General features: G+C 30.8%; 1 protein-coding gene across 3 annotated transcripts in view; it reads right to left on the bottom strand.

The window, feature by feature from the left end:
• Positions 1-5,753: 5,753 nt before the first annotated feature.
• Positions 5,754-14,590, bottom strand: part of MTX2 (metaxin 2) — a 56,304-nt gene continuing 47,467 nt past the window's right edge. For all 3 annotated transcript variants that reach the window (XM_079131244.1, XM_079131242.1, XM_079131243.1), the window contains 5 exons: positions 13,303-13,395; positions 12,813-12,851; positions 12,297-12,422; positions 11,239-11,315; positions 5,754-6,198 (listed from right to left, as the gene is read on the bottom strand). In XM_079131244.1, the coding sequence (XP_078987370.1) occupies positions 6,027-6,198; positions 11,239-11,315; positions 12,297-12,422; positions 12,813-12,851; positions 13,303-13,395 (507 nt within the window). In that variant the 3' untranslated portion in view covers positions 5,754-6,026. The remainder of the gene's footprint in view (positions 6,199-11,238; positions 11,316-12,296; positions 12,423-12,812; positions 12,852-13,302; positions 13,396-14,590) is intronic.

The following is a 14,590-nucleotide window of genomic DNA, read 5'->3' as shown; positions in this document are numbered from 1 at the left end:
AAGTATACATTTGCATACAAAAGATTACTAGGCAATAGTGAAAGTTAACCGTCACTAAGTTCAATAAAATGGATGAAATTCAAAATGCAATACTGTGTGAAAAAAGCCAAACACAGAAAACATACAGAGTAATCCCATTTACATAAAGATTAAAAACAAAAAAATTAAATCATGGGAATGATTAACAAAATTCAGGATATCAACTTCCAACATGGAAGGGAGCTAGGATTGGATAAAATTATTAAGTGCCAGATAAGAATTCTAAAAGATACTAGTAATATTCTTTTTCCCCCCTTAGGTATGAATATGATGTATATAATAACAAAATATTAAGGAAAAACAACATGTTTGTATATTATATTTCCATAAGAAAACAAACGAACTGACATGAAACACTTATTATTGAGTGAATAAAGAAGACAAAAAAGAATGAGGGTATAGATTGGCATTGAGCTGGTAACTGCTGAAATAAGGCTGATAATGGAAGTTCTTGTTATTACTTTCTCTACTTTTTGTATGCTTGAAATTGAACATAATAAAACCTCTTTTTAAAAATTTAGTACCCTTAATTCAAAGTAAGCCTTTTTTTTTTTAATCACAAGAATAAAAAGCAACCTAGATTTCCAAATTCTCTTTAGACTGAAGAAAATTTAAAGAACATTGATCCTACCCTTAACAATAATCACAAACATCTGCAAATTCATTTAGGTTCTTAACCCCATCAGAGAGCAGAGGCCACAGGGCAACTAATTAAAAATCTAAGGGGAGAAGGGACATACATACTTGCTTACCTGAAACAGATATTACAGGACAATGACAAGAAGAACCAAGCTAAAAATTTTTAACTAAATAGTAAAGGCTGATTGTGGGCTAACAAGAGATTATAAAAACCCTGGAGGGTCCCCAGACAGAAGGGGAATCCATATTCATTCATAGGTTGTTCCAGGAACTTCACAAGTAGTTCACTCAAAAAAAGGAAAAAAAAAAAAATTAGAGACATTGTATGAATCCTGGGAAAGTAACCCTTCTGGTCCCTTACATAGAAGAACAGTAATAGCTGCAGGAAAAGGTAAAAAGACCCCCATCTGGTCTTTTTTCTGTATCTGTCATATGCAACAAAAGGTGGCAAGGAAAAATCAACGGTATAGTCATATCCAAGAAAGACGCCTGAAGTCTTATAATACACCATACATTGAAATGAACTCAAAATGAATCACAGATCTAAAGAGCCAAAATAATAAGTCTTCTAATAGAAAACATTTAAGAAAATCTTTGTGACACTGCATTAGGCAAAGATTTCTTAGATATGACAACAAAAGTGCAATCCATAAAAGAAAAATTATAAACTGGACTTCATCAAAATGGAAAACGCCTGCTCCTCCCAAGACATCACTGAAAAAAAATGTAAAAACAAGCCATAGACAAGGAATAAAACAGTAGAGATGCTCCTAAATTTACAATGGGTTATATCCTGATAAGTTCATTAGAAACTGAAAATAACACAAACTGAAAAAACATTTATGATCTACTGTAGATCGTAGTTCAACAACACAGTACAGCACAGAGTATTGATTTACCCTTATGACCACATGTCTGACTGGGAACTGCCACTGCCTAGTACCACAAGAGTATCATACTATGTACCAAGAGCCCAGGAAACGATCAAAATTCAAAATTTGAAATGTGGTTTCTACTGAATGCATATCACTTTCTTGAACCATGATAAAGTAAAAGACAAAAACAAAAACAAAACCCTAAGTCAAGTCATTATAAGTCGGGCACCTCTGTTTATATATATTATTTGAACATAAGCTGTGATTAAAGATACATATTGTAAACATAGGCCACTACTTTAAAAAAAAATTTTTTTAAAGTATAAATAGAGCCAGGTGTGGTGGTATGCACCAGTAGTACCAGTCACTCAAGAAGCTGGGGCAGGAACATGGCTTGAGCCCGTGAGCTGAAGACCAGCCTAGGCAATATAGCAAAATCCTATCTTTAAAAAAAAAAAAAAAGAAAGAAAAAAAGTTTTAAATAGCAAATAACAGAGACAAACTGGACAAAGTGGCTCATCAAAAACACTCAATCCAAAAGAATAAAGGGTTAAAAGAAACAAGGACTAAGAGAAACAAATAGGAAATCTGGCAAGATGATGTATTTTAATCCATCTGCATCAATAATTACATTTAATGGCAACACTCTATGGATACAAATTAAAAGACAGAGATTATCAAGATAACCCAAGACCCAATTATAGACTGTTTATACAAAATATTTTAAATGAGAAAACTTAAGTAGGCCAAAAAGAAATCAGCAAAAATATATAAATCTTACAACTATTAATCTAAAGAAATCTAAAGGAGCTATATCAAACAAATAACTAAATTAAGTGAAATAGTTAAATTAGTATCAGAAAAATTACTCTAGAACAAGAAATATTGTCAGGTACAAAGGAGGACAGAACATATCAATAAAGGGATCAATTTTTCAAGGATAAATGATAATCCTAAATGCGCACACATCTAACATGAGATTTTCAAAATGCTTGAATCAAACTGATAGAAATGACAGGAGAAAAAGAAGGTACACACTACTACTCTCAGTAATGAAGAGTAGGAGAAAGAAAATCAATAAAAATATACAAGACCTAAAAAGCACTATCAACCAACTTTTCCAACTTAACGTTTAAAATATATTCCACCCAACAATAGCAGAATACACATTCCTTTCAAATTGCACATGAAATATTCACCAAGATATCACATTCTACACTATAATGAAAACCTTAACAAACTTAAAGGAAGAGAAATTTTTAAAAGTTTATACTCAGCCTTGTAATGGGTATCTATGAAAATGTACCTTGTACTTATATGGTGAAAAACTAAATATTTTCCCCCTAAGATCACTAAGAAGAGAAGGATTTCCACTCTCAGGATTCCTACTCAACACTGTACTGGAAGTAATAGTGCAATAATGCAAAATAAAGACAAAATAATAAAAGCAATACAGACTGGAAAGGGTGAAAAAACTTTCTATTCACAGAAAACAGGACTATCCAAGTAGAAAATCCCAGAGAATCTATTACAGTCTTATCACAAATTCAATTACCAGTCAGATACAATGGTTTATGCCTATAATCCCAGTGGCTCAAAAGGCTGAAGCAGGAGAACTGCAAATTCAAAGACAGCCTCAGCAACTTAGTGAGGTCCTAAGCAACTCAGTGAGACACTGTCTCTAAATAAATACATAAAAGGGCTGGGGATGTAGCTCAGTGATTAAGTACCCGTGGGTTCAATCCCGGGCACCATAAAAAAAAAAAAAAATTCAATTACTACAATAAAACATTGGTACAAATTTGATACCAATTCTTAGGAATTTAAAAATAGATTAGGAAAACTTTACATCAGTCCACTTATAATCAAACTTTTTCATATTTTCTTTTATTGAAGGGTCAATAAAATTTACAAATTATTTCACATTTGTCAATATAAATGGATATAACATGCCACAAAATAGCTTCTAGTTGCTTCTAGTAACTGGTTAATACTTTTTTTTTTTTTTGCCAAGCTGGAGATCAAACACAGGTCCTTATGAATGCTAGACAAGGGCTCTATCACTAAGCTATTCACTCCAGATCCATAATACTTTAAAATTAGAAATTATAATAAGTTCAAAAAAATCATAAATTTTATAGAATGTAATATTTTGATATGACTTCCTATAATGGTCATATCATTAAATGACAACGATATACAAGAGGAGAGTAAGAAAAACACTACATAGTGTCCATTCATCAAGAAAGCATTAACAAAGTGAATTTCTCAGACTGACATCCTTTATCATTTATATTTTTACTGGATTTAGGGTACATAACGAATTAAAACTATAACAATTAGAAATTAAAAAAGTAACAAGTTGACTTCTAAAGGATTTAATAGAAAATAAATTGTTTTCAGCTTGATAATACAAACCATCAGGTAATCAAATATGATACTGTAGACCATCTGTGTTGATTTCAAGTTTCTCATGTATAAAACTGTCATTCTGAAAAACTACTTATGATTTAAATTTTTATTTTCATAGGGTACATTCTACTTATTTTGAGATGTACAACATATACACAAGTACTTTGACAATAAAACAACAGTGAACTCTTGTCCCACAGTGGCTTTTCAATAATAATTTTTAGTTACTATTACTTGGATTTATAGACTTAAAGGATTTAAAGGACAAAGGCAAGAAACTAAATCATCGAAATGGGATATAAAAGTTTCTACTTTCTAATGCATTTGATTTTGACAGTGATTCACTTTAATACTAGAAAAAATTAAGCCCTGAGAATAATCTACATACATTAAGTATAAATATCTTACTTTGGAATAAACAGCCAATGTCTCCCAATGTTCCTCATATTACAATAAGAATACCCAAGTGTAATTATTAAGATTAAAATATCACAACCCATGTTGATGTGGTATCATTATGCAAAAAAAATCAAAGGAAAAAAGCTAAACTCTGCATACTAAGGTATAAATAATATTTGTTCAATTAAATAAATGTGATGGCAATAGAAGAAATGCATTATATGCAAAATATATAAACAAAGACCAGTTATAAAAATTGTGCAATAACACGGGTAACAAGGGATTTTTAAGATTACACATTACAAAATTATTCCAGAAAAGACAGTAATAGCACTACTGTGCAAAGAGTACTCAAAGTTTATGTGAGATTTGAAATTGATATGGTATAAATCTATAATTTTAAGAGGAAAAAAAAAAAACAGCAAAAAGGGTCAAATTGATATAAAACTGCCTGGGTTTGAATTCCAACTCTACCACTTACTAATTCTGTATCTTTGGGCAAAGTTATCCTGTGTCTCCATTTCCTTATTTGTAAACTGGGGGTAACCATAATAGTGTTTTTGTAAGGATTAAATGAGTCAAAAATCCCTGATACATAAAAAAGAAAATATGACAGTACCCTTATTTAGACATTTTTAACATTTTTTTTACATCTGATTCTTTTTTAAAAAAAATACTTTTCGTTGTAGATGGACAAAATACATTTATTTTGTTTAGTTTTTTATGTGGTGCTGGGGATTGAGCCCAGTGCCTCATGCATGGTAGGCAAGCACTCTACCACTGAGCCACAACCCCAGCCCTACATCTGATTCTTTATTAGTATCACTGGTTTTATCAAAAACAAAATATCAGAAAATTTGAGCAAGCACAACATATAATTCTTACTGTCTATATATAAATCCTCACTAATACTACTGTGAAAACTATCCTTCCTTTTCCAAAAAAGGAATAAAAAAGCATTATAATCCTCTTGTCTCAAAAGAAATAAGGTCCTTTAACCCATTTTTTATCAAATTACATCATAGCAGTTCTGATGAAATGTTCTTTAATTCAATTCAAATTGGATGTGAAGATAAGAAAATTTTTTTTTAAATTTTTTTTTTATTGTAAACAAATGGGATACATGTTGTTTCTCTGTTTGTACATGGCGTAAAGGCATACCATTTGTGTAATCATAAATTTACATAGGGTAATGTTGTTTGATTCATTCTGTTGTTTTTTCCCTTCCCCCCAAAGAAAATTTTTCACATGATCAGTTTCATCATGTATCTAGTGAAGTAATCTCAGAATGTGTAACACCAAATGCTTGCTGTAGAAGACACTATTCCATATGTATAAAGCCCAGTGAGTAGCTTCAGAAAGATCAAAAGAAAGTAAATATAACAACCATACAGTTGTTTAAGCTTTATTTTTAGTTTATAAGGAAACAAAAACTTCAAGATGCAGAGTACAATATGACAAATGAAATATTTCAAAACTAATGTGTACACAAAGAACAGTATAAAGAACATGTACAGGATACATTATATAATTGGTTTTAAGGTTTCGAAAAACTGATTTTGGTTTTAAAATTCTGATATCAATACCTATTATAACAGTCAAGTAACACATATTTCAAAAGTTAGATTTTTTAAAAAATAATAACTAAATGAACATATATCTCTAAGACAGCCTGCCTTTACCACGATCTTCGAAATAGTGCTGTTCAATTCTTCTACAGAAAGCAAGGAGGTTGCTATAGTTTTTGACCTTCTCAGACAGTTCATCATTGGTCAACTGTGTGGTAAGAATGGTATATAGATGGCCAAATACCAATGCATCAAGTTCAGTAGGCCTAAAACAAAGGTAAAAAATGAGAGTAATAAGAGTGATGCTACCATTTATTGTTTTTAAAAACATTTTATACATCAATTTAAAAGAAAAATGTAGTGGTGGCACGTGCTTGTAATCCCAGTGGCTGGAAAGGCTGAGACAGGAGGATCACAAGTTCAAAGCCAGCCTCAGCAACTTAGCAATACCCTAAGCAACTAAGCTAGACCCTGTCTCAAAATTCTAAAAAATAAAAAAAGCTGGGGATGTGGCTCAGCTGTTAAACGCCCCTGGGTTCAATCCCTGATATTAAAAAAAAGAAGAAGGAAAAAAAAAAATGTAAAGAATCCTACTATGACTTGATGGAATTTATTTTAACTATGACTTGCTAGTTATATGATTTGCTTTATGAAGTAATATTACTTAAATATGTTAAAAATATACAAATATAATAGATCAATTTTATTCATTGTTAGTCACCAAATACATACAGCAGATCTTCAATGTGTCAGAAAATGTCAGGTATTAGAGATTATTTTTTAAAAAGAGAGATACTCTAACACATTGACAAAAAATATAAATCACTACAACATAATTTTAAAATGTTTTAATAGATTTATAAACAAAATACCAGCAAAAATCTTGCCAGGTTTCACTGTGGTGCTGGAAGGAAAAAAAAATGATATCTAATTACCCAATCAAGCATCAACAACATGATATGAATTTAATTATACTGCTTTTAAAGCAACTTAGATTTTTGGAGGTGATAATCTTAAGGTTTCAACATAAAATATTCTAGGTTTTTTTTTTCTCTTTAATCATATAGTACAACAAAATAAAATTTACCCCAGAACTAATGTTCTATGAACAGAGCATTACCAATCTATGCTATATTAAAATAATTACTAATGCAATATTATTAAAGAAAAAAATGCCATCATAATTAATATTCTATTTCTAGTCCACTTTTACTAAAATGGCAAACTACCTACTCTAAGTGTACAAGGGCTGGCCTCTGCCCACCTCTTTGGCTTCATCTACCATTTTCAACATATAATCAAAACTGGTCTTGCTTTTTTTATTTGATTATGAAACACTCAAACCAATCTTAGGGCCTTAACACCAATTATTCCTGCTGCCTGGAATATTCTTCCTCTGACTTCACATTATTGGTTCTGGGTTTTTCAGAATAACACTCAAATGTCTCTCAAATATTAAAGCCTCTCCTGACCACTCGAACTAAAGTAGACCCACAGTTACTTACTGTCACATGATTGTCTTTTAATTCTCCAAGAAGCATTTAATACCATCCAATATTTATTGTGTATTGTACATCTTCTCTACCAGAATGAAGGTTCTATGACAGGAAGGACTTTGTCTATTTCTTTCCTGCTGTATTCCCAATACTTAAAACAGTGCCTGGCACAAAGTAGGTTCTCAACATGGGTTGATACACTTCTCATATCGTACTATAACTGCATTTGCTAAACTGTATCCCTCATCACACTCTAAGTTCTTTAAAGACAGACAACATTGCACATATTTATATAGCCCCAGTTTGTAGCACAATATCTAAGGATCTGAAACAGCATTTGCTAAGTGAATGCATGAAATAGATAAGAGAGTATCTTGCCTAAAGAGTGTGGGATAATTTATTTTTTGATAGTAGTTATTCACATTCTTTCAAAGTCTTCTCTCTTTTGACACATTCATGAGGTACTAATTAAAGATGTGCAGTCTATGGTCATGTTTAAGAGGGCAATCACCAGCACAACTTTTTAAAACCACAAATGTCCTTGGACTCAATAGCATAATCTTTTCATCACAGATGAAGACTCAATAACAACACAGATCCCTGCGAGGAACCAAGGATGGACATTGAATACACCTACAGCTGAGGTATGCTGTGAGAAGTAACATAAACACCAACTCTTCAACATCCCTAAACATATTTCTTAAAATTTATATCTTGTCTTACCAGCAGGGGACTTTCCCCCCAACCCGAATCCTTGTTTAGTGCCAACTACCCTTTGCTTCTTGTACCAAAGTTTAAAAAACATGAATACATTCACTGATGCTACTTCCAGTGGCATAGCTGAGCCCTCTTCATCAATAAATGAATGAGTTCAAATATGAATGTATGCTCAATTTAGAGTGTACCTCCCATTTAGTTTCCTTGATATACTATATTAAGAGAAAATAAACTTGCCAACCTTATGCTCACCAATGGATTTGTTTGTGTTTTGTAATTGGAATTTCAATAGCAATTCTCCTCCTAAGAGCTCTAAGATATTTTCAAACATATTGTCACATTTATCTTTATAGACTTTTTATTAGAAAGATATTCTAAGATGACAAAAAATATTTTAAAAGTCCTGAGAAATTTGTTGCCTTGTCTTACACTATCAGTTTTCCCACATTTCTGTTGGTCATCTACTGTTCTTTCATTTGAATATCAAAATAAAAACAGTACAATAAATGTGACCATTTTCCTGATCTTTCCCATTTCGAATTTTTGTAGCACGCATATTTTTGTTTGCATATTTATTTGTATTTCATATTTTTTGCTTTCTCTCTGATACCTTTTTTAATATCTAGTCAAAAACATTTATTTTGTCTAGGTGTTTCCCTGGTTTCTTTTTCTAATATAATATTAATTTCTCACCTCTGTACAAACTAGGAATAAGCTACATATTCTTTCTATATCTTTAGAAGTATGACTTAAGTTTATAAATTAGGCCCATTGCTTCAATGTCCTCTTTTCACAATTACTATTCTTGCTGCACGATCTCCCTTAACTATCCTTTTTCTTTTGTATCATCAAGTAAAGCCATTTGGTTCTTTCATGAGTCTTCTCTCAACATCCCTAGTAGGTAATCTAGGAAGAAAGTTGATTTTAATTTTAGGGGGAGGAAGGATACATAGAGAAATTAAAAGAACCTGTCTAAACTCAACAGATGTAAGAGCATGTTATAGAATTCAGGACTCTGACTTGGAGTCTAACATATATCTTAAACTAGCACTCCATTAGCTAAGGTATAGCGAGTGTCTCACAAAGGAAAGACTCTTGGTACAGATAAAGGAAAAAGAAAAATTTTCCCACAGCAAAATGAAAATGCAAGTTACAATTTTCCTAAATGTAGTTTATTTGCATTTTAATATTAATTAAATGATTGGCTAAAACTAAAATTTTAAAATTAAATTTATTCTTTAGTCATTATTATTGGTTAGGGAAAAATCTGTTTTAACTGTTTAAGTATCATTTACATGTCACCTACGTTTTAATATCTATTAAACAGTTCCTAAATGCAAGGTTTTGGTTTTTTAACTGTTCTAAATTTGAATTTCTTAGTATAAGCTTAAATATAATGTACTTTTATGAAGGACAATAATATTTTGATAGCCTCTCTGAATCACATGCCAAATGATCTCTGGTAACTAACACTTTGACAATGAATTTAACTGAGAAGAAAACTGTTAGATATATTCTCCAGGCCTCCCGTAAAGACAGTATGCATAACAAAACTAATTCACTAGTAAAACAGAATAATGCACTTCAACAATAAAACACGTTCCTTCTGAGCTTTTGAACACCTAAAGGTACTACATATTATAAACATTTCATACATTTCTTTCTTTTAGGGACTAAATAATAGAAATAGGAATATAGTTGAAGCTTTGCCTACCATGACTTCCCGGTTTTAACTGTGTAACCTTTCTGCCTCAGAAATCAAGAAGTTCCAAGCTTTATCTTAATATGTTATATATAACAAACATCACTTGTATTATAAAGTAATATAATTTGAATGTTCCCAAGCTGTCATTGTAGTCATTTTTACAACAAATATAAATATCTTTACCAAAAGATATGTGACATGGCTATAGATGAATGCCTATGAAGATATAAAGTAGCATTAAAAAAAGTCTTTCAAAAATTATCTAAAAAGCAAGAAATACTTTTTCTAGAAAGCCAATTAAAGGTTAGACTTTCTAAGCGAATCACTGGGATTAAAATGCTTGGCTAAGCACATTTAATTCTGAATCACTGAAGTGCCACTTTTTTTGGCAGGGGGAGGTGGTACGGGGGGCTGAACTAAGGGGCACTTGACCACTGAGCCACATCCCAGTTCTATTTTGTATTTTATTCAGAGACAGGGTCTCACTGAGTTGCTTAGCACCTCACTTCTGCTGAGGCTGGCTTTGAACTCGCGATTCTCCTGCCTTAGCCTTTCAAGTCACTGGGATTACAGATGTGCACCACTGCGCCCAGTTGAAGAGTCACTTTTGATATATTAAAACTGTAATCTTCTAATAAAAGGTGAAGTCATTCTTTGCCTACATTAGTGATTTTTTTCAGAATTGCAAAAAGTCAGTGAAACATGAATTACTCAATTTATATGCATACATATATTGGATCTATATACTTAAATATTAATTTTGTTTTATAAATACTTGCATAGATTATAAAAAAATTAATAATAGTACTTGTCTATCCAACAATATTATTATTTAGTTACTGACTCTTCTAGTCCTCAGGAACCCACATAGATAGTGGTTGTGTGAAGAGCATCTTCATGTTTTTTGTAATAATAGATTTTAAGATTTTGCAGTTCTATACATAGAACCTTGAACTCCCTCTATTAGAACCTTTATCATATCATACAATAATGACTGACTTACATGAGTACCCTTAAGGAAATTTCCTAATGATAGGACCACCTTTAGAAATCTTGGTTCCCCAGAGCCTAGCAATACACCAGAGAGTCAAATGCTAAATGTCTAATTAATATAAAAAATGAATTTTAAAAATGTCTTTTTACTAATTAAAAAAAAATTTTTTTAGTCATATATGGACACAATGCCTTTATTTATTTTTATGTGGTGCTGAGGATCGAACCCAGTACCTCATACATGCTAGGCAAGTACTCTACCACTGAGCCACAACCCCAGTCCCTAATATTTCTTGAAAAAGCAATTCCTTATGATACAAGAAATCTACAACCTAACAATATAGAAAAGAAATTAACAGTAATAATAATGATAATGATAATGACAAATGTCTTACTGTTTATTGAAGAAATATGGTTGTGTTCCCAGTCTTTGAGAAAGAGCCTGACAGCACTGGTCTACATCTTCTAAGACCTAACATACACAATGGAACCCAAAGAAAAATTTAGATTAAGAAAAAAACAAAACAATTTGTATCACAGCTTATAACAAAAGTATACATTTAGTTTACTTTTTATATTTAAATAAGATTACAGACCACATACATGATATTAGTAATGTTTTCTTTAAAAAAAGGAAGAAAATTTGAGAATGAATTTCCTTTAAATACAAGTACATTTAAGTTACTGATAAGGATTACTATCAATTTTTTTTCTCAAAACTTTGCTCCCTGAGAAGTTTCCCTGAATCCATATATTCAGATTATTTTGCAAATGTTAAAAATATACCCAATAAAAATGATACTGCTGACCCACCATGAGTAAAAGCATTTAAGTTGTTTTCCCGCTAGTGGAGATGGACTTTATTTACTCCATTCCTATTCATTTGCTTAATCCCCCTTGTGGCACACATCAGGGGGAGACTTGGCAGAAAGAACATTGACTTAATGATGCTCCAACTGGTGACCTTGACAAAATATTTTATCTTTAAATTCTGCTACTTTAGTAAATTTAAGACCCAAGAAAAACAGATATAAAAAGTTATGTACTTCATTTAAAGCCCTGATGCTGCACATCTGTATTTGTTGACATAAAGATGGCCACGATGTACTGTTCAACAGAAAAAAAAAATCAGATTATAGAGTGTCAGGCATAATATGATCCCATTTAAGGAAAATATTACTAAAAGAGATCAAGAAGAATGTTCTCCAAATAATTAAGAGTGACAATTTTGAGGTGGCAGGATTTCAGACAATTTTTATTTTTTTTTGCACTGTTCTGAATTACATAACTTTTTGACCATAGGCATGTGTGACTTATATAAAACATAACTACTTCATGAGAGAAAACCACAGCAAATGTTTGCTAATATTATATTATGTTGCAATTCTTTTAAAGAAGTATCCTTTTCAATGCATAAAAATTGAGCATTTTGTCACCTTCAACCTGAACTGACCTGGTCCAGAGTCTTGTTACCCCATCCAATGGCTTTCATCTTACGTTTTACTTCCCATTGTTTCTGATAGGCCAAAATATGATTCAGAGGCCAAGGGTAAGGAGATCCATACCTAGCATGAGTGATCTAAAGCAAAAAGATTTTGTAAAAAAGCATGATCATTCCTAAAAACAATGCTTGTTTTTATAAGTAGAATTCTAAAGAAACAGATTCTCCAAGAACATAAATAAAGCAATCTGAGGGGAAAAAAACATAGCTTGCAATCTAAAAAATTAAAATTTTAAACCATTCCCTTTAAAAATATATAAACTTTTATGTACTTTACAACCAGTTATATCAAACAATGACACATAGCTTCCCTAAAATGTATGTGCAAGCAAAATTAAAGTAAGTGAAAAACTATATCACTAATGGTATAAACCACAATGTTTCATTTATGAGCAGGGACTTGCAATTCTGAGCAAAAGTGTTTTCTCATTAAATTTTAATTAAGATAAATGCTGCAGAACCACTCACCTCCCCTACTGTAGCTTCATCACACCACTGAAGATACAACTAGGAACAAAAGAACAGTCACTAAAACTTTAGAATACCAAAGAGAAAAAAGATAAAGTTATTTCTTACTATAGTAATTTTTTATAAGTCAATTTTATAAGTCACATATGTGAGGGTTTTTTTTCTTAGCTAATGTTGCTGTACAGAATTATTTAATTTAATGGTGGTACTTTATAAAAATATCTCTTATTCACATAATACCTCTCTAAATATCATTAAAGAACTTTACAGATATTACTTAAATTAAATTTAAAAGGCCAAAATAAAACTAGAACTGAAAATATAAAGTAACTTATTTGAAGATAATGATTAAATAATTTAAGCAGCCATCTTACTTGACTGTTTTCCCATTTCTTAACAACTTTAAAATAAGACATAAAAAGTTTATATTTTATGAGAGAATAAAGATTATAAAATATTTTATTTATAGCCCTATTAGCTTATCTTATACCTCTGCAGTCAAGAGCATATTGTTGACTAATTCCATGTAAGCTTTCATTTCCGCTTTTTGGACTTCATCCAACCCATCGCTAAGAGAATGGCCCTAAAGGGAATTTAAAAAAATCTGAAAGAGCATCATATTAAATATACAAAAACTTACAGTTATCATACTAACAAGTAATAAAACATGCAAGTGTCCAATGGATTAATTCTAAAAGGCCTCCTAAAATAATTTTATATAAAAACATTTTAAAATAAGTAGTATTTATTTGTCATTATACAAATGTATCTTTCAGTGGACAAAATTATGGGTTATCACAAAGAAAGAAAACAGAATTGTTAGTAAACATTGTTTTTTTAAGAGATTAACCATTAATTTTTAAAAATGCCAGATGATTGACATATATTGCTTATAAAGTGATTAAAGATGAAAAAAATATTAGTAAAGATACAGGGGAAAAGACACTAATTTCAACATTCTAAAAGAATATAGTAATGAATGTATACTAAAATGATATAATTTAATCTTCAATATGTCATAAAATTTTAAAAAAGCATACGGCATGACACCCCAATACCACTTGTAGGCTTTATTCTAATGAGACAATTGTAAAAAAAGTTGTATGTACAAAAGAACGTAATAGCAAAAAATCTTGACCACAACCTAAATGCCAATCAATAAAGACTTGAGTAAATAAAAGTATAATACATCCAATCCAATAGAATACCACACAACAACTCAAAAGGATGATGTATATCTATACATCCACAGTCATTAACAAGGCAGAATTTATAAACATATTGGTGATCTGAAACGTAGGCTGCAAAATAACATGATAATATGATCTATGTTTTTCTATATATGCAAAAAGAAAAGTCTGATGAATGTTGTCCAAAATGTTAATGGGCATGGTTTCCAGGTAACTATTAAAATCTAAACTAAATAAATGAAAAGAAGAATCATTCAAATAAACTAATGCTTTCAACTTCTAAACACATCCTGTAACTCCCTTCTTAAAGGTAACCAGATACTTTATAAGAACCTAGAAGTTTTCATTTATGATCAAAATTTTTACGAGCATGTTAGAAAATTATCTACCCTCTTATAAAGATCAAAATACCTCTTTTGCCACTGATTTATATTATGAAAAAATATCAACTTATATTTTAGAAATATATCCTTGAAGTTTATATCATTTTATAAAACTAAGTTAAAATTAATATAAACATTAAGACATGCTAAAGAATGATGGATGACTTATTTAAAGTGTGGCAAAAATATATTTAGTATTTTTTAT

Source organism: Sciurus vulgaris, assembly GCF_902686455.1.
Source record: "Sciurus vulgaris genome assembly, chromosome: 3".
Lineage (NCBI taxonomy): Eukaryota > Metazoa > Chordata > Mammalia > Rodentia > Sciuridae > Sciurus > Sciurus vulgaris.
Note: the sequence above shows the minus strand (reverse complement) of the source record. Positions and strands in the feature narration are given on the sequence as shown.